Source organism: Rattus norvegicus, chromosome 1, assembly GCF_036323735.1.
Source record: "Rattus norvegicus strain BN/NHsdMcwi chromosome 1, GRCr8, whole genome shotgun sequence".
NCBI lineage: Eukaryota > Metazoa > Chordata > Mammalia > Rodentia > Muridae > Rattus > Rattus norvegicus.
The window spans coordinates 266,373,338-266,394,064 of NC_086019.1; the positions used below are offsets into that span (position 1 = coordinate 266,373,338).

Below are 20,727 nucleotides of genomic sequence, written 5' to 3' on the forward strand. Positions count from 1 at the left end.
TTGATTTCCAGATGCCTGGGAATCCTCATATCTGGGGGCTTTGCTCTAATCTAACGAGACTTAGAAGCACCTAGAAATATGTTCATATGTGGCCGGAGGGCTCTGCCTTTGCAGAGCATCACCCATGAGGTCTGGAACCAGACCTGGCGATGTATATTTAAAAAAAAAAAAAAAAGAGGGAGTTAGAAAATCTTCCCCAAGATGAGAATGCCTACCAAGTGTGACCATTTCTTCTTGATGGCAAATCAAGAACCAGAACATAATGAATCCACATTGGTCTTAGTGGTAAAAACACACAAAAGTCTGATAAGACTACTTGAAGAAACCACAGATGGAAACCACTTAACTTGTACTGCCGCGAAAGTTAAAAATGCTCTGTTACCTTAACAGTGGGTTTAACATCAGCGTATACTCCATATGTCATAAATAGCAAACAAGCATGTGGGGCTTTTTCTCTACTTTTTTAAATGAAGTTATTTTCCTAGTGAAATCTGCCTCCAACTTATTTCAGTTTTTCTGGTTTTTGGAAACAGTCTTACTTTCACTATCACCTGCAGATATACAGACACCATTTTTTTTTCAGTCAATGGGATTCATATTTCCCAGAGCCCAAAGACTTTCCTAGTTATAATCTGTATACTTAAACAGACACTTTAACTCTGTGACCCTGGGGGCTTAGTCTCTACTCCCAGGAGCAGATACGGAACGGACCAGACACAGTGAGGCTGGGTTTGATGTGTTTGAGATTCCAGGCGTACTTCACCAAGCACACTCTCTACTCATCACTTAGAATTTTGTGTGAGTTCCAGTTTTGTGTAAATAAAAGCACTTCGCAAAGACATAATAAAAACACCAGGTCTTTGATAACATCTAGGAATTGGTCCGTGAGCTGTAAAAGGAGGAGACAGGATAGGAGTGTTGATGACTCTCATGAGGCACAGACAGCCGTGTTTCCCTCCCTGAATGACACCAAGTACCTGTGGAAACGTTTCCGAATGTTCTGGTCAAGGGCCTGAATCAGACAGCGTTGGACAGAGAACGGGACCTCCCATCTACCAACCAGTGAAGCTTGGGCAATGTATATAACACCTCTTAGAACCCCAACCCCTTCTGTAAAATGTTGGAAAAAGAAAGCTAGTACCCACTCCTTGTGATATTGAAGGGATTAGGTTATATAACAGTTGCGAAGTGTCTGACCGGAAAAAACAAACCAAACGAAACCAAAACAAAAAAAGCCTTCAGTAGCTAGTGTTTGGTGTGACGTCTTCTCCCTGCAAGACTAGTCAGACTTTAAACTCCTGGATTCACCAAGGCTGTCTCCTTTCCTTGTTGTTTCTGTCATGATAAACTCTGGCCAAAGCAACTTAAGGGAGGATGGATGGGTTTTGTTCTGTCTTTGTGGTTTTGACCTCTGATCACAGGTTACAGTCCATGACTCTGGGGAAGTCAAGGCAGGAACTCCCAGCACCACACACACCCACAGGCAAGATCAGAGAAAACGAATGTGGGGGAGCGCTCTCCCTCATGCTCACTGGCCCTCTGCACTCTGAGCTCGGGGCTCAGACCATGAAGTGGTTCACTCCTCCTGGGTCTTCTTACGTCAATTAATAATCAAAGCGCTCCCCCCAAGACATGCCACAGGCCAGCCCGATCTGGATAATTCCTTAAGACTCTCTTCCCGGGTGACTCTAGGCCATGTTGGGAATGACAGTTGAAACAACGATCATGATCTCCCACAGGTAAATGGAAGGGAAACAGGAAATTGCCCTGCTTTCTGTGGGATTAGAAATACTTGAGGAACAGGTCCAGTTCGGGACTTCAGCCCCTGTTAGTCACTGAGTTGTCCCATCTAACATCCCAGATAAATCACAAAGACTGTATAAAACTGGTGATGTCCCTCTCTTGCTCTCTTCTCTGCTCTCTTGACCTCCTCTTCCCCTTTGTCCCTTCTCTCCCCATTCCCCTCCTCCCTTCCCTCCACGTGCTCACAGCCGGCCTTTACTTATCCCCTCTTTTCATTAAACCTTGCCATGTGGAAAAATAAAATCGATGATGTCCTCCGTGGACCAGACAGACCAAGGTTCCCAGTGGTTAGAAGGCTCCAGCAGTTAGAAAGAAGTGGGATAGGAAACCAAGTCAACTGGACTCTTACCCAAGAGAGTTTTACAATTCCTGACATTTCCCCCACATTCTCCTCACAGCCTGTCGTAAGTACAAAGGTCGGCTGTGAAAGCCTGGGCTTCGGAACACTGTTTCAGAGTCTCCGAGCCAGAGTCTCAGACCACAGGAGAGCCTAGCTGCTGCACCCCTTTTCCTTCCTCCAGCCTGAACACGCACAGATTGTTAGCCATGATTAGGTCTCATGTCACCTCTACAGCCAAATCTTAAATTCCAGCCCCTCGTCCCATTTCTAGATACAGAAACAACCAGGTTGCCAGAGCAATCATCAGCCAAGATTACATTTCTCAAAATGGATTTTTTTAAAGCATTCTGAATAGAGGTTATTTATGATAATCTCCAATGCGACCCTGAAAAGCAATGCTTAATTATCTAACAACGTAACAGAATTCCTAACCTCCTCCCTTACCAGGAACCACCGAAGCTCAGGAGGTTAAAGGCAACCTGTCAGGCGTTCCCTCGAGGGACATCAGAGGATGCAGAAGTTACTGCCTTGCAAATATACTCTCTAAAAATAATCAATATTTTTCCTCAGTGCTTATGACAAAGCAACCAAGCCACTTCATTTTAATTGCTCGCAAGCTGCACGATGACTTGATCTCTTTAATATTTCACTCATAGTAGCAGCCACTGAGCTATGACTAACTCTCTCCTGAGCACCGCTGCTGTATCCAGATGGCAAGAAATTCATCCCTTTCACTCCTGCCTGAAAAGCAATTCTGATTTTTTCCCCCTTCTTTTTCCTCCTTCCATTCCACGTGCAGTGACTATTTCCACTCCAGATCAAAGCAGGTGGGAGGCGGAAGAGGGACACCAGTCAAAGGTTAGCGCGAGTAAAATTACTTTTTAAAAAATGGAGCATGAACCCTGCAGCTTTAAATCCTACTGCATCGAGCCCTGGATTTCTTCCATAACTGAGCTAGCTACAAAATGGTAACAAGAAAGAAGGAAAAAAATGCCTCTTCTTCCCAGCCAGTCCTTCCACCGCTCTTCAGCAGGATTGGCGGTGGCCAGCCCATCCCCCACACCTTCCCAGCCCGGAGGCGCAGCCAGTACAGGTGGGCTGGGCACTGGACCTTGGCCCTCAGGCTTCGCCTACATCCGGTGAGCAAGGTCAAGGGCGAGCGCTTCCTTTCCCAGCCTAGGAGCCCCGGGAGCCGCTGCCAAAGTTTCAGGCCGGGCTGGGGCCAGCTCGGCTCTCGAAGCCCCTTGCCCTCGGGCACCTGCCCAAAGCGCCCTGTTCCAGACCCCGCGCCTGCTCAGCTCACCACACCACCTGGTCCCCACTCACCTCGGGTGGACATGGCTCAGGCAGCCACAGAGAAGCTGGAGGGAGAGAAGAAACCTGCAGGGCGTGGGGAGGAGAGGATCCCGAGACGCGCATACGAGCTCGCGCGTCCTCCCAACCCCGGGGCGAGCGCACGCCTCCCGCAGGACACCTGCTCCGCTCGCTCCGGGCAGCCCGGCGGGCAGCCGCGGATCTGCAGGGCGCGGCGCTGCTGACAGCTAGGGCTGGCTGGGCGGGGCCGGCTCCTCCGCCCGGTGCCCGCGGGCCGGGCCCACTCAGGTCCAGGGACGCACTGCCCGCCTGGCCACGGCGCCAGGCGGAGCTTTGTTCCTGAGCAAGGTGGGGCGTGTGATGGGGTCTATGTCGGTCACTCTCTGGACCGGTGTCTCTCTCTGATGATGATGGCGATAATGCAGGGTGGGGGTGGGAGGGATTGCTGTCAGTGAATTCCAGCTTCCAGCCTTGGTCCCAGAGAGACACCGTTAGAAGGAGTGAATCTATGCCTTCCCTAAGCGCTGCCCTTGAGTGGAGAAAGAGTTCCAGGGTCACCTGACAGGGGTTGACCCCGACTGTGGAACAGTCTTTGGCTGTTCATAAGCAGGACCAGCTATAACACCCCTACCCCCAGGGCCAGTCCAGCTTTAGAGAGGCTGGTGAGAGGGATGGAACAGGGCTAGAGCGGAGAGAGGGTAACGCACCCCTTTCTGTGTATCATCAGGACAGAAAGGAGAAGACTCCTCCAGTAAAGTCTGCTGCCTTGGAGGTGTGTAGCCTTGGAGGTGTGCTGGCTGGGAGAACAAAAACAGCTGGCCCCGAGTTCTAAACTCCCCAAGCCCCTTTCCTGGCCTCTGTACCTCTGCATTCCGCAAAGGTCTAGTTATTTTTTTCAACGCAAACCCTTCCCAAATCTCCTGATAAAATGGAAAAATGAAAGTCTCAGAATAGGTCCAGCAATTCAGAAATGTTCAAAGAACAGGTGGACACAATTCTAGGAAAAGTAATGGGCAGATAATTGGAGGAAGCCCAAGCCGTAAGATCCCGTCGTCGGGGAAGCGTGAGGATAAAGAAATAATGAGAGAAGAAATTTGTGAAACTCTTCAACTCCGCACCTAAAATCAGCTCCTCATCGCCTGCCACCTTGACAACATCCTTTCTCCTGCCCCAATCCAGCAGCTCAGAGCTCAAAATGAATTCTTTCCCTCTGACCTTAGTTCACTATTAACCCTTAGTAATTGCAGGGTAGTCTCCATGCTCAACCTTCACGCTCAGACTTCTTACCCCTTGGCCTCCAGAGTTCCTCGGCGTCTGTGCTCTTCAGCCTCTGTACTTCTCAGCCTCTGTGATCCTCAGCCTCCGTGCTCCTCAGCCTCCGTGCTCCTCAGCCTCCTTGATCCCTCAGCCTCCGTGCTCCTCAGCCTCCGTGCTCCTCAGCCTCCATACTCCTCAGCCTCCATACTCCTCAGCCTCCTTTCTCCTCAGCCTCCATACTCCTCAGCCTCCTTTCTCCTCAGCCTCCATACTCCTCAGCCTCCGTGCTCCTCAGCCTCCATGCTCCTCAGCCTCCATGCTCCTCAGCCTCCATGCTCCTCAGCCTCCGTGCTCCTCAGCCTCCACGCTCCTCAGCCTCCATACTCCTCAGCCTCCACGCTCCTCAGCCTCCATACTCCTCAGCCTCCACGCTCCTCAGCCTCCATACTCCTCAGCCTCCACGCTCCTCAGCCTCCATACTCCTCAGCCTCCATGCTCCTCAGCCTCCGTGCTCCTCAGCCTCCATGCTCCTCAGCCTCCATGCTCCTCAGCCTCCATGCTCCTCAGCCTCCGTGCTCCTCAGCCTCCATGATCCCTCGGCCTCCATGCTCCTCAGCCTCCATACTCCTCAGCCTCCGTGCTCCTCAGCCTCCACGCTCCTCAGCCTCCATACTCCTCAGCCTCCATGCTCCTCAGCCTCCATACTCCTCAGCCTCCACGCTCCTCAGCCTCCATACTCCTCAGCCTCCATGCTCCTCAGCCTCCATACTCCTCAGCCTCCATGCTCCTCAGCCTCCATACTCCTCAGCCTCCGTGCTCCTCAGCCTCCACGCTCCTCAGCCTCCATACTCCTCAGCCTCCACGCTCCTCAGCCTCCATACTCCTCAGCCTCCATGCTCCTCAGCCTCCGTGCTCCTCAGCCTCCATGCTCCTCAGCCTCCATGCTCCTCAGCCTCCATGCTCCTCAGCCTCCGTGCTCCTCAGCCTCCATGATCCCTCGGCCTCCATGCTCCTCAGCCTCCACGCTCCTCAGCCTCCATACTCCTCAGCCTCCATGCTCCTCAGCCTCCATACTCCTCAGCCTCCATGCTCCTCAGCCTCCATACTCCTCAGCCTCCGTGCTCCTCAGCCTCCACGCTCCTCAGCCTCCATACTCCTCAGCCTCCACGCTCCTCAGCCTCCATACTCCTCAGCCTCCATGCTCCTCAGCCTCCGTGCTCCTCAGCCTCCATGCTCCTCAGCCTCCATGCTCCTCAGCCTCCATGCTCCTCAGCCTCCGTGCTCCTCAGCCTCCATGATCCCTCGGCCTCCATGCTCCTCAGCCTCCATACTCCTCAGCCTCCGTGCTCCTCAGCCTCCACGCTCCTCAGCCTCCATACTCCTCAGCCTCCATGCTCCTCAGCCTCCATACTCCTCAGCCTCCATGCTCCTCAGCCTCCATACTCCTCAGCCTCCATGCTCCTCAGCCTCTATACTCCTCAGCCTCCGTGCTCCTCAGCCTCCATACTCCTCAGCCTCCACACTCCTCAGCCTCCATGATCCCTCAGCCTCCGTGCTCCTCAGCCTCCATACTCCTCAGCCTCCACACTCCTCAGCCTCCATGATCCCTCAGCCTCCGTGCTTCTCAGCCTCCATACTCCTCAGCCTCCACACTCCTCAGCCTCCATGCTCCTCAGCCTCCGTGCTCCTCAGCCTCCATGCTCCTCAGCCTCCACGCTCAGCCTGCCTCCAGTCTCTGCCTCCTTCACTTTAATTTTTCTTGTTGTCTTGAGAAAAGATTTTTATTTGTTTTTTTGGGGGGGGGTTGTCTGTTTGTTTACTTAGGGCATTGTCATAACTCCAAAGCCCGCAGGGTACCCCCACGGATCTACAGATAGCCTCAGTATTTCATCTGCCAATTAATTCCACCAACAGAGATTTAGTGAGCATACTATGTTCCAGTCCTTATAGCAGGTAGTAGGACCATGGCAGCGAGCAAATCAGGCACGACCCATGTCTAAGAGCTCACCTCTTCTGAAACGTTAATGTTAGCATTACCTCTTCTGTGCACTGTGCATGCCTGTCCTCCTGTGCACCTCTAGCTATCCCTCCCCTAACACTACACGACTGCTTTCCCTGCAGACATTTCTCAGCAATGGCATTTTCTGTCTCCTGCCTCTCTTCACTCTCACTGTCTTTTGCCAGTGCCTTCCTCCCCACCCAGATTAAGCCTAAAGCTGTCTCATAAAAAACATTCCCTGCTACTTCAATGCTTACTGACCTCTCAACTTCCATACATTTCCAGACACACAACTCCTTAAAACATTGCTTTTCATTCACATTGAATGATAGCATTGTGTGTTTTCCCTGTCAAACAGGGCAGTCCTGCTGACGACTTCGTTCTGTGAGTACGCAGCAGTGTATATGTATTACGGTAAATGTCACACAGGGACAGAGATCCAGGACTGTGCCTGTCTGCCCTTAGCCTTGTGATAATACATTGTCCCTTTCCTCCTCTGCCACAGTCACTCCTGTCTTTGCAACCTCATTGTACAGCCGCAGACACAGTACAAGCAGATCTTACCCTCATGTCCTTAAGATGCTTATAATAGACCACACAGATGGTCATAAAATATGCTCCTCGCTGTGTCTGATAAAGGCTATGCACACAGTGTTTTCAGGCAGAGAGCAAACACAGTCGGCCTTCATCTTAGCTGTGAGTTTCACGTCCATGAGTTCAAGCAACTGTGAGCTAAAACTATTGAGCAAAATAACTGTATCTCATCAGACATGGTGGTGCATGCCTACAAGTCCCAGTATTTGGGGAGCAAAGAGGGTCATGAGTTCAAGGCCAGCCTGGGTTACATGGCAACACATGTCTGAAGAGAATGAATTGTGTTTGTATTGAACATAGATACATTTTTTTGCCCTGCTTTCCTAGATAACCTAATACCTGTTTATGTTACATTTTCATTGCATTCGTTCTTATAACCAAGCTGGAAGTAATTTAAAGAATACAGGCAGAAATGTGAGGCTTACATGCAGATGGGACAGCATTTTATTGGGAAGAATTTTGACCATCACACCAAAGGCACTAGAAATAGTCTCCCACGGACACCGAAGGACAAATATTCAGGACCTGGAGGCTTAAAAAATAAATTATCAAACATCATCTTTACCTATGAACTGGATTTTGTCTTCACATTTAGTATCACATTTAGGTCCGAGCGTGTGTGTGTGTGTGTGTGTGTGTGTGTGTGTGTGTGTGTGTGTTTGATTTATATATCTTTACTTGTTGGTTGGTTGTGTGTGTGTGTGTGTGTGTGTGTGTGTGTATACACGTGTGCTCATATGTGCATGGATGTGAGTGTGTGGGTGTCAGGCATCTTCCTCTGTTGTACTCCACCTTGGTTTTTTGAGACAGGGTCTCTGCACTGAACCTGGAGCTCACTGCTTCCATTACACTGGTTGGAGGATGGGCTCTACCTGTCCCCTCCCCAGCCCCACTGCTGGGTTTAGGCACTTGACACCTACCAGCTTTTATGTGGGCTCTGGGGACCTGAACACAGGTCCTCATGCTTCAGGGTAATGTCTCCCTTGCCCCAGATGCTACTGGGAAATGCCTTCAGACCCGGCCATGTTCGGAAAATCTCTGCAGAGATTAGAAGATTCTAAGAATCTTCCAACCTGCAAGAATCAAGGCAGAGTCTTCTGAAACAATGGCACTGCGCAAGGAGGCTGAGGAGAACAGGGGGCCTTTGATCGAGTGCTGAGCGCCACTTTAGAGGTTAAGAAATGCTATGCTATAAATTCTCCATTATGAATTAGAAGGAGGGATTCGGATTGACCAAAAGAAGAAGTGTATTCCAATGTATCTAAGAAAACCAAATGGTTAGTTACTTTTGACTCTTGTGGGAGATGTGCTTTCGAGTTGGAATGGGAGGGCGCTAGTGTGCGCTACTCGTGCTCTCTGTCTTCAAGTGTTTGGATATTGATTGATTCTTCACCCCCATAGCTCACAGCTCTCGCTCCTGCCGCTTCTCGTTCTGAATCTGAACTTTTCACAAGTGGTACAAGAATAATTCTGCCTAATGTGTGACTTCAGGTAATGAAGAACATTTAATGCTCTTGCGTTAAACACCATTTTAGGACCCCCCGTGTAATGGACAATGAGGACATCGAACAAGACAAGGCCTCAGATTCCTGTGAGGTAGAGAGTGACTGGGGGCTCCTCTGTTAAGCCTGGTTCTTGCAGAGGGTTAAGTGGCCTCAGGTTAGCATTAGTCAGAATCTCAGTCCTTCAAGAAAATGAAGCAAAATTCTACATTATAAAAGCTCCCTCAGGGCTGCGCAGGATTCAGAGCAGTGAGGAGAACGTGCCAGTCTTTCAGGGACCCAGGTCAGCTGTTCAAATGACCCCAAACTCCAACCCAGGGGATCTGACTCCCTATTCTAGCTTCTGTGGATACACACACGGAGTGGGGTGTGGAGTTAGAATAAATATTTTCAAAGCATCCTTAATGTAAACCCCCAAAATTCCAATGGAGTAAAATCCACTGAAAAGAATGCCAGCCTCAAAGACCGAAGACCATAGACACAGAAGAAAAAAACCAGCCCTGGGAGTCAGGGCATCAGCAGGGGCAGATGCCAAGTGGTGGAGCTTACAGTTCCTATGCAACAAGTGGTTTTGCACACTTGTACTTTTTCTCTCCTCTCCCCTCCCCTCCTGCCTCCCCCTCCCCTCCCCTCCCCTCTCCTCTTCCTTCCTTCCTTCTTCCCTTTCTTTTTGCATTTAGTCTTAATGATTTTTTTCCTTTAGTTTGTTTTGGTTTTCTTTTTTCTTCTTTTGGTTTTTAGTTTTTGTTTTTTCTTCTTGAGAGAGAAAAGAACATGAAGTTGGAATGGCAGAGAGGAGGTTAGGATCTGGGAGGAGTTGGGGAAGGGAAAGAATATGCTCAATAATATTGTATAAAGATACTTTAAATAAAAGCAGTTTAAAAGATAGAGGATAGAGGGATCGATGTGCAGATAATAAAGATCCTAATAAAGAATTAAAAACATGTAGAAGGTGCATTTGAAGAAAACAGCTGAGAACAGTACTGTGTGTTAATAAACTAAGGAAATATAAATGTATCAATAGAATGAGTTTTAAAAAAACATAGAGATACATTGCATTGAAACTGAACAATACTAGACAGATCTAAAAAAGCAAAGAAAAATAAATATGCGGAAATCAAGATCTTTCTGACCTGGAATCATCTTCCCTACTAAGCTAACTTTTGTGGTATTGGGGTGTTGGAAGGTGCTATTTGCGCCAGCTCCAGATAAAATTGACCATTGGTCTTACCTAGCTGTGAACTCTGTGAGTTAAAATAATGACTAGCCTAGCAAGATGTTCCCGCTGACACAATAGTGGTGTGAAGGTTATCGGAGTGGTCAACTGTTTTCTGACTGGATTTAAGGCTGTCTGTAAGAAGAAACTCAGCCTTGCCACTGTTGAGGGACCAAGAGCCCATAGCCAGGCGAGTCCTGGGCCTTACAGGAGAACCTACTACTGTTGTTCTGTTAAGTGGACATAGTGTTAAACTGACACCTAAGGACTCAGTATACTCACAGCTCAATGTATCTCTCAGGCCTCCTCAGAGCTTTGCCTTTGTAGCCAATGTTGATTGATAACATGGAGACCCCATGTGAAGAATACCAGGTTTCAGCCCTCGATTGGACATTTGGATCACACTCCTTCCTTCCAAAGCTCGGGGATCATCCCTGAAGAGGGAAGCAGAAAGGTTATAGGAACCATAGGTGGCAGATGACTACAGGAAATCAGTGTTGTCCTGGCACACCAAAGCAGCAACACATACAAACGGACAGCTCTTGTGACGGCATGTACAAGACCTATGAAAATCGAGCCCTATAAAATCTTAACATGGCAGAGGGAGGTGGTCATGAAGCCTCACCCCTAGCTGAGGCAATGATGGCATGGACAGCTGCTAGGAGGGAAAGAGTCCGTTATCTTCAAGGATGTGGCCCTCGAGAATAGCCAAGATCTAGTAGACTCTATCGAGTAAATGGCCCTACACCCGTGCTTCTGGACATGGTGAGGGAGCAGTTAGACTCATGTTCCCAACCAAAAATGTCAGTGAGACAACTAGGATAGTTACTTTATCTGCTGGGCACAAGGTGTCTCAGGACAGTGCTTCCTGGGGACGGGGCTTCCTAAGAAAAGGGGAATAGGTGATTGGTACTGAACACTCTAGGTTTTGACTAGATGAGATCCCCAGCATACAGCAGAGGGAAGAGAAACCCAAACAACAGAGCTCGTTGATCTTGATGGGTTTAGAAGAGTTCACATCGCAGAGAAGCTGGAGAGGACAGAACTCGTGGGTTGGGGGTGGGGAGCAGATAGTGGTGGTGTGTGTTGTGGGTTTGGGGGTGGGGGTGGAGGTCAAGAAAGAGCTTCCAGGTGGGGGATGGCTGTATAGAGAAAAAGCTTCCAATATACATAAGCATCCCCTTGAGACCTTATTGACTTCTAGGTATATTACTTTGGGGTCCAGAGGGGATGGACAAACACTTGAAAACTAAGCAGTTTGTTAGGCTCTCACATTCTCTGAGGTACAGAGGACATTTCCCGGTGATTAATGTAAGGCATTTGGTGGAGGACCCACAGGAGCCACACTTGAATAAGAAAAGTACAAATATTGCCAGTGTGAAGGACATACTCATGGTTTTTAAAGGGCTTTGAGAAGAGCGAATTGATCTGGAAAGACCTTAACAGCCTACAAGAAAGAACAACAAATAAAACCCAACATTCAATAAAGTAATGGCTACAGTACTCAACACCCAGTCAACAATGGCTGAAGATGCCAAGAAGACTGAATCCTAGAGCCTGAAGACAAGCCAGATGTTAACATAGGCTGAGAATGACAGACAGACAGACAGACAGACAGACAGACAGACAGACAGTAGCTAACAAACAACAGTGGTACTGTGCATCAACTAGTTCACATATTGAAAAGAAAGAAGACAAGGAAATAATGGGAAAGAAGTTGCTTTGTCTCCCTCTGAGTATATTACATATCTGTGACAAAACACCTGTGACCTCATTTGCTTTCCAAGGCTATGAGAAACACCACGACCAAAAGCAACTTGAAGAGAAAGGGATTTATTTAGCTTTCATTTCTACTGTACAGGCAGTTGTCAGTAGAAGCCAGGGTAAGAACTTAAAGTCAGAACCTGGAGGGAGGAGCTGATGCAGAGGCCATGGAGGGGATGCTGCTTACTGGCTTTCTCCCCATGGCTTGCTCAGCCTGCTTTCTTATAGAACCTAGGACTGCCAACCCAGGGAAGGTTCCACCCACAGTGGCTTGGGTCTTCTCACTTGAGACATCCTCTTCCCAAATGCTCTTAGCTTGTGTCAGGTTGACAGAAAACTGACTGCACAGCCTGAGAAAGACAATTCGGGAGATGCAAAGTTCATTTTGACTCAAGGTTTTAGAGTTTTCTGTCCATGGTTAATGGGCTCTACTGAGAAAAGACAAGCACAAGAGAAAGAGGTCAGTAGCCAGAGCAGACCTTTCAAGTCACTCCCTAGCTGCCCCTCCCCCACCCTGGGACATACACACACACAAACACACACACACACACACACACAGAGTTAAGCCCTAGTAAGCCGGTTGAACTATGAACTGGTCATTGATAAGATAACACAGTCATGATCAAATTACCTCTTATGCTTGCCAACTGCCGGAGACCAAGCCTTCAATGAGTCATAAACCATTCGATATCTAATTATAACGGAAATTTTAATAACAGAAAAATTAAACAAACAAATGAACCAAACTAAAGTTTTAGAAATGGAAACATAGAATCTAAAAAATTTCACCAGGTGGAGCAAGTAACAAGTTACATTCTTGAATAGAAACAAACAAAACCCCAGTAAACATGATGTATTCAATAAAATCTGAAAGGGAAACAATATAACACTTAAAAGTAACAGAATCTGGGGAGATGACTCAGCAGGTAAAGGCCCTTGATTTTAGTGTGTGTGTGTGTATTTACCTGTGTGTGCCCAGAGTTACTTGTTTGTGTGCAGATATGAGTATACGCATGAGTCTAAAGGCCGGAAGTCTTGCTCAATAGTGTGCTACTCTACTGTTAGACGTGAGGTCTATTAATCAATCCAGAACTCATCTATTTGGCTAGGTTGGCTGGACAAGAAGCTCCAGGGAGCCACCTGTTGTGACCCCTGACACAGCACTGAGGTCAGCTACAAGAGCTATGCCCAGCTTTACATGAGAACTGGGGATCTTAACTCAAATCCTCATGTCTGTGCAGCTCCAGGCACATTACCGATTGAGCCATCCATTCTTCAATAACATTGAAAACCTTTTCAGGTTGGAGTAACGGTCTAGCAAGTCAGAGTGCTTGTTTTTATGACTACAAAGACCAGAGTTTGGATTCCAGCTCCCACAGAACAAACTGGGCGTGGCCCTGAGGATCCCTGAGACCACATTGCAGGGTGGGATGGAGAAAGGAAGTCACTGCAGATTGCTGGTGTAAGGTTTGCTGGAAAATGAGAGGTCCAGCTTCAGGGAGGCCCTTCCTCAATGGAATACGGTGGGGAGTGATGGAACAGGGCACTGCGTGTCCTTCTCTACTCACATGTACACATAACATGCACACACATGCACACATATGCACGAGCGTGCACTCACAAACACATAAATATGAAACAGCATCAAAATTTTTTTTCAATGAACAAAAGTGGAGGCATTGCGTCCTCCAGCCTGTATGAGGCATTGCGTTTCCTGCTGGAAGAACAGCAGAGAAAACGATTCAGAAGGAAAAAAAATTATACTAGGCAGAAGCAACAGAAGCAGATTTGCATACGATCTGAGTATTCAAATTAGCAGAGAAGAATTTTAAAAAGTGTAACAATACATTAAAAGATCTGGTGGGGAAAGTTGACAGTGAGTACAGTAAGAGAGGGAATTTCGGCACAGAGATAGAAACTATGAAAAGTTCGATGACTTGTGCCCCACCCCCAAATATTTATTTTTCAGCTGTAGAACAGAGCAGCACGACAGAGGGAGACGAGACTGGGTAGCGATGGGTACGGGAGCCGGGAGCCCGGCAGCAGCGGACAAAGGAGCAAGTCATTGCCCAGTAGAGGAGGTTCTCCTAGGCCCCTGGAGGCTCCGGCCATTATTGCATCCACCTCACGCGGCTCCCGCCTGCCTAGCCCACAGCATGGAGTCGCGGCTCTTCTAGGTGGCCCCCACCCCCACTCCTGTTCCCCACACAGGCTGCCCAATCCCATGATCACCCTGACTCCGAGCAACGAAATGTCTGAGATGAAGAACGGTTCGTTTTCTGAGTTGTCCCCTTGAAAGACTTCTATGATCAGTGCTGTGACTGGAGGACGTGTTGACCTTAGAGGTCCTGGGTGCCGCTGAATCCACATCTGTGTCTGAGATCCATGCTGCCAGCCAGAGGACATGCGCTGTCCATCACTCTCGACGCCGCAAGCTGCTGTGGGCAAGCAAGCTTCCGTTACAGTGCTTGAGCGCAGACCTCAACTGAGATTGAGAGATTTTTGAAGTCTTTTCTGCCAACCTCCCCTCTCCCACAAGAAACAGTCCAGAAGTGAAACTGTGGAAGAGAGTCCTTAAAATTGTGATATAGATGCCGAAGTGTAGCTCTTGACAGTCCATGGCTTCTGATGGGGGCGGGGGTGGGATTAGGGGTGGGGTGGGGGAGGGAACTTAGCTATCTCTAAAGGGCTGGTCGCTGGGAATTTGACCACGCTCCAATGAGTATATGAGCAACACAAATCAGATTCAGTTGGGTGTTTTGTTTTTTCTTTTCTTTTCTTTTTGGGCTGGGACACAAGGGTGAGAAGAATGGGAAACAAATGTAACCAGGGTACGTTGTCTGAAATGATTAATAAAATTATGTTGGGGAAGAAAACAGTAAAGTCCAGTGGCCATGTGAGAAAATGGGTGGCGGGGTGGAGCTCAGCGGAAGGACTGCCGGTCTGGCAAACACAAGCCCTGGGTTCAGTCCCTCCCTCACGCTGCATGAGGAAGAGGTGGGCAATCCTGCTCACTTGGACTCCTGGCCACGTGAGAACCCGGCAAGCAGGTGGCCATCCACAACCCAGAATGGATTCCTCCCAGTTTGGTCTGTGCTGCTGGCACTCTGGTCATCGACTTCCGGCCTCCAGTCTGTGGGCTTGCTTGCCAGTTCCAGGTTTCCTGACTGGGAGATTGGGTAAGTCATGATAAAGGGAAAGGAGTATAATCCGTGAGGTAAGAGGTAAAAACAGGTTCTGCCTTTCCCAGGTGTCAGACAGGAAAATATGGCCGAGTTTCCCGTCTCCTGTGTCACCCAGGAATCCCCAGAAGCTCCTGGAAGGTGTTTTTGTCCTTTCCTGTGTTACTGTTGAAGCCTGCCTCTAAAAGCAAGGTCTCCTCTACCAGGAGCAATTCCATTCCCAGGGTTGAGGACAAGTGACTGAGACCTGAACTCTAAGAGGAAACGACCCTTCAAAAGGTATTTTGGGCTGACCCAGTAATTGGAACCAAACATTCCGAAATAGCAAAATCCAACTTTAATCCACTTTCTAGTACCTTTCCCTGGAAGAAATCGGTGTTGGATGTGTATCGGTCAGCTGGCCACCCCTACAGCAACACAGACACGCGGGCCTTAGAAGATGAAACGCCTGTTTGGGCTCACATCCAGCCCGTGGTCAGTCAGCCCTGTCATTTTGGGCCTGGGACAAGGCAAAGTATCCTAGCACGAACGGGTGGAGAATAGAACTGTTTACCTCATAGCTGAGAAACGAGAGAAAAAAAAGGACCAGTGTCTGACTTGCCACTGGGGTGCCCAGAGTGCCTGCACCGCTCAGGGGACGCAGAACAAACAGTGGTCCTCAGTCCGTGTATTTCCGGGCGGGAAACAGTGCAGTCTGGGATGATTGCTGTGCTTCCCGGATCTGTACCCAGGCAGCGCTGGCATAACACCCGGAGTTGGGAATAGGGTGTCCCGGGTCCGGGCTTTTCCTCTGGGCCACGTGCCAGGCAGGAAGGGGAAGCAGAGCCTGGGGCAGAACCCAGTTTGATTCAGAATGAGTGCTTGAGAGTGCAGAGGGGTTGGAAGAGGGAAGGCCTTCTCTGAGAGACTTAGGTGCAGCTCTTTATTATGAAGGCCTCCTCCCAGGCGATCCTTAGTGAAGAGTCCGTCCATGCTTATTCAAACTGCTCTATTTGATGGCAGGTGTGAATGCGTATATCTCCTCTGGGAGTAAATACCTTTTGCCGGAAGGCCTGCCTAGGGTACTTCATTGGCTGAGCGCTCAGGGCCTATCTACATGCCTCATTAGCATAGAGAACTCCAGGTTTGTATGCTATCTGACTGATTGCCATGGTCCTCTCAATGGGGTATCATGGTTATGTGTTCCACAGCAGGTAGAGTTAGGCAGGGAGTTGTCCCCACTCTTACCATTCTCAGTTCTGAGATTCATGGACTTTGAGCTCACCTAGCCATACAAGTTCTGTAAGCCTCACCTAGCCCTATCAGTTCTTCACAGTCCACCTGCCCCATAGAGAATGTCACAGTCCCTTTGGGGCACACCCTCATTTACCTAAAACTGGGGACTACCCTTTAACCCATCTTTGAGGGATGCTCAGGATCTACTTCTGTCAGACAGCCTTCTGCACAACCCCCTCCTTCACACATACCCAATGCGACAGGGCTTCTTTTATTGCACGTGGTTTCAACAGAGCACATTTTCACTTACCAATTTATCCTGAAGATTTTTCTGAGTCTCAGATGCTGCCCTGGCCGGTTGCTGGTGCAGTCCATAGTGTTTATTTCAGCCTGCTTCAGTTTTCATTTGCTAGTGATTGAAGTTTTTCACAACTTCACTGTTAATGGAAATCCTGTAATGAGTACTCTTGAATGGACGGGGTTGTGGCTCAAGCCTGTCATCCCAACCAACCCTGTAGAGAGAAGGAGAGAGGAGGGAGGGAGGGAGGGGAGGAGGGAGGGAGGGAGGGAGGGAGAGAGAGAGAGAGAGAGAGAGAGAGAGAGAGATCTTAAAGTTAGAGGTGTGATTTATCCCTTTCACAGTGGCTCCTGTGCGCCCTCTAGTGAAGGTGGGCCTCTTACTCTTTCTCCGTCACAGACTGAAGGAATTGCATGAATGACAGATTTCACTCTGCACCGTCCCCTCTTTAGTAATGAGGTGTTTGGGTACAGCTGTAAAACAGACTCAGGCTGGCCCCTTGATAACACACCTCCGGATCCCTGGGGCAAAGTAGGCAGCCAAGAGTCAAAGTTCCCTGAGAAAAGCAGTGGGTCAGGAATTCTAGTATCTCCGGAATCATTGGTCTCTAGGGTTTGGTCTGTGTTTTGAAATGATGCCCTGGGGTGCCCCCTCACCCCTACAAGATTACACTGGATGAGACAGGATACAAGGTTAAAGATTATAGAGCAGGAGTTCCAGAAAATTCTGTCCTAATCCCTTAAGGAAGAGCAGGAGAACAGAGAGGGTAGAGCCTGAGGATTCAACTGGAAGCATATAACTGTCTGGAGCCTCCCCCCACCCCACTCTTTCTGTGTCTCTCTCTGTCTCTCTCTCTTTCTCTCTCTCTCTCTCTCTCTCTCTCTCTCTGTCTCTTCTCTCTCTGTTTCTCTGTCTATCTACACACACACAGAGACACAGACAGACAGACAGAGACAGAGACAGAGAGACATAGAGACAGAGACAGAGTCAAAAACAGCTGGGAAGTAGAGTTGGCAGGACGTGTTGATTTGATGAGAGTTGAAAAGGACAGCTGACTCTCTGGGTTCTGGCTTCAACCAGAAGAGTGTATGGTGATCTCTTGCTGGACCACAGGATGGTGGGATGGAAAAGAGGAAAGAGAAAACATTGTGCGGTCATGTCTGCGACTCTGCTCTGGCCGTGAGTTTGTGCTGTCTGTTGGTCCATGAGACACAAATTCATATTCTTGCTTTGATGTAAGAGGCCTGCAGCTGAGTGAGGAAGGAGTCTAAATAGAGGGAGGGGTCACAAGAGAGAGTAATGGAGAAAGAAACGCCCATCTGAATGTGGGGCCCTTGATAATGTTTGCATTTAAATATGTGGTTATTAGTAAGACTGTTCTTGAAGCTAGCTAATGTTTAAGAGGGACAAGAGAGACCCAGAACTAACTCCGGGAGAATGCTAATGAAAAGCAATGGCTGAGTCAGAGAAACTGGGATGGGAGATAATCTGTGAAGGCAAAGATGGTGGCCAACATCCCTCAGAGTGCAGGTAAACACTTAACAAGTGGCTATCAGAAAGAAAGACTCCAATCAGCATCGGCTGATTTCCATGGCATAAACACTCTCCCCTAACCTAACTTCAGGCTACTGAGCCTACTGAACCTGGGTTGGAAAGAGGTGTACACAATTAGCTGTCAGTCTTCATTGGTACAGGGTTCGGGGACCAGGCTGCCTCCTAGAAGAGCATGAGACAGAGACAGGAAGGTGAATTTGACATCCTGCATGTTGCTCAAGACATCAACAAGAGTCATTTCTGGATTAAGGAGCAGCTAAATTGTCCAATAAATACATGAAAATGTTCAACCAGGCGTGGTGGTGCACGTCTTTAGTCCCAGCACTCAGGAGGTAGAAGCAGGCAGATCCCTGGATTCAAGGCCAGCCAGGTTTACAAATGTTAGTTCTAGGAGAGCCAGGGTAACACAGAGAAACCCTGTCTTGAAAAGGAGGAAAAAGAGAAGAGGAGGAGGAAGTGGAGGAGGAATGTTCAATTTTAATAGTCAAGAAAATGCAAATTAAAACTATTGGGATTTCATCTCATCCCAGTCAGCAGAAGAGCAAATACCAACAAACACTGGCAAGGATGTGGGGAAAGAGGGGCTTTATTCATGCTGAGGGGAATATACACAGGTACAGGATGGTTTCTCAAAGGTGTGGGGGTTCTCAACAAACTAAAAATAGAATCACCCAATCTATACACCCCCCCCCCAAGGAGCTTAGTCGGCAGAGCATGGAGCCACTTGTGTGTCAGCGTTTACTGCTGAATTATTCACAACAGCTACGAAAGGAACCAGCCTAGGCACCTATCAACAGATGGTGGGTTAAAAAGAAACAATACTGCGGCATTTATACACACTGGAGCGTTTATTCAGCTGTGACGACAGATGAAATATGTGATTTTTCAGAAAAATAGATGGATCTGAAGACCACCGTGTTAAGAGAAATAAGCCAGACTTGGAAAGACAGACGTCTCAGTTTTTCATATAAAAAGAATCTGTGTGTGCGCTTGGAGGTGGAGACTATAGACGGGAGGCTGAAATGGAGGGAAAGGTGGTAAGAGAGGATTATGGGGAAGGAAAGACAAAATGTTGCAATTTTTTTTTCTTATATGTTGAGTCTGCATCTGTATCTATAGCTATGACATAAAAGAAGAAGGGTAGCTGTCCTGGGGGGAGGGTGGACCAGCGAGGGAGGAGAAGAGAACACAGAAGAGGTGGGTAGGTAAATGCAAACTATAATTATATATGCACTCATGCGCGCACACACTAAATAAAACAATAATGTGAAAAGAATAGCTGCAGGAGTAGGAAGAGTCAAAACTGAGAAAACCACAAATACCTACGGCTCAGTGAGATTATGAGTCTGATTGCGATGAACATCATGGGAGTCGAGGGTGTGGCCTCTCGGCGAGGCCCCTGCATTTGTTTCCACACCATAAAGAAATGAAGCTTGAAAGCTACCGCCATGTAGAATTGCAGGTGGGTTTTCCACTCCTACTCTTCTGTCGACCCCTATGTTTAAGTTAAGAGCTTATTACTTTAAAATCATAAATACTGAATTGCTTTGCGTACCTTCGGAATAATGGTGGAGTGTGGCGAAGTACAACAGAACCGTGATCTAGCAGAATGTGGCGGCTCGCAGCGGGAATTCCCACGCTCAAGACACAGAGGCAGGAGAAATGCCTCGAGTTTGAGAGCACACTGTTCAGACACAACGAGTTTCAAATCAGTAGGGCTAAGGAGAGAGATCCTGCCTCATAGAATACCCAACAAAGACAACCTAATCCTTGAAGTCAGCACAGGTATCAGGTTGCCAAATAGTGCCACCTAGTGGTGTAACGTCTATGTCTCAAATAACTATTTTGACTTGTGATGCGTTTTACAGCTTGTGAGTCAGCACGCATTAAAGTAACTGTGAACCTAAACACCTAAAGGTGCTACCTTGTAAACTCATATTCATAGATTCTAATTCTTCATTGGTCCACAGTATAGGGTATGGGCTGGTACAGAGCCCCGCGTCGTACGATTCACTCTGTTAGGACTGCTCGTGATAAAGAATCAGTTGGTGGCGACGTGAGTTCTTGATAAAAATCTGAAATCTATTGTATTAAAACTCAAAATGAATTATGCTTTAAAAAGTAAGTAAGAAAAAATATATTTATACTTCTTCGGAATACAGTGATGGGTGGGTGAATCGCTTAGAGCCTCTATTTCATCTAGTGGGTGTGTTTGGGTCTTTAGGTTTGTACAAAGATAGGGCTCTGGGATAAGATCGTTTTAGTGCTGGGTACATCACACTGATCCCAGCACTTGGGAGACAGAGGCAGGATGTTTCTGTGGTTCAAATTCCAGGTCAGCCATGTGAACTGATACCCTATTTCAAAGGAAGAAAGGGAGAGGTGGAGGGAGGGAAGGAGGGAGGGAGGGAAGGAGGGAGGGAGGGAGGGAGGGAGGGAGGGAGGGAGGGGAATAGGAAAAAAGACCCTTTCTTTAAATGGGAGGTAGGTGTGGATGCAATTGTTTCTATAATTCTGTACTATTTTTGTGTAAACCCAATGATAAGATTAGGCAGGTGAACTCTAGCATTAAGTCACTTATAAGAACAGTTTTGAGTGTCCGTAAAACCTCACACTGATAGGAACAGCTTATCTCTCCTTTTGTATGTCAGGGCAAGATATGACAAATTATGTATCTGAGTCTCCCAAA

The 20,727-nt window shown here is 48.1% G+C and overlaps 1 protein-coding gene and 1 long non-coding RNA gene across 24 annotated transcripts in view; both read right to left on the reverse strand.

Moving 5' to 3' along the window:
• Ablim1 (actin-binding LIM protein 1) overlaps positions 1-3,832 on the reverse strand; it is a 288,302-nt gene extending 284,470 nt beyond the window's left edge. For 4 of the 23 annotated variants that reach the window (XM_063288169.1, XM_063288185.1, XM_063288152.1 and 1 more), the window contains exon 1: positions 3,470-3,828. In XM_063288169.1, the coding sequence (XP_063144239.1) occupies positions 3,470-3,482 (13 nt within the window). In that variant the 5' untranslated portion in view covers positions 3,483-3,828. Of the gene's footprint in view, positions 1-3,469 lie in introns of all 23 variants that reach the window. The other 19 variants (XM_063288206.1, XM_063288177.1, XM_063288202.1 and 16 more) reach the window with 15 other exon arrangements.
• Positions 3,833-11,842: 8,010 nt separating this feature from the next.
• LOC120100066 (uncharacterized) lies at positions 11,843-19,986 on the reverse strand. The gene is made up of 3 exons (XR_005499771.1): positions 19,594-19,986; positions 16,497-16,698; positions 11,843-14,956 (listed from the first exon to the last, which is right to left on the reverse strand). It is a non-coding gene; the product is annotated as an uncharacterized LOC120100066 (long non-coding RNA).
• Positions 19,987-20,727: the final 741 nt, after the last annotated feature.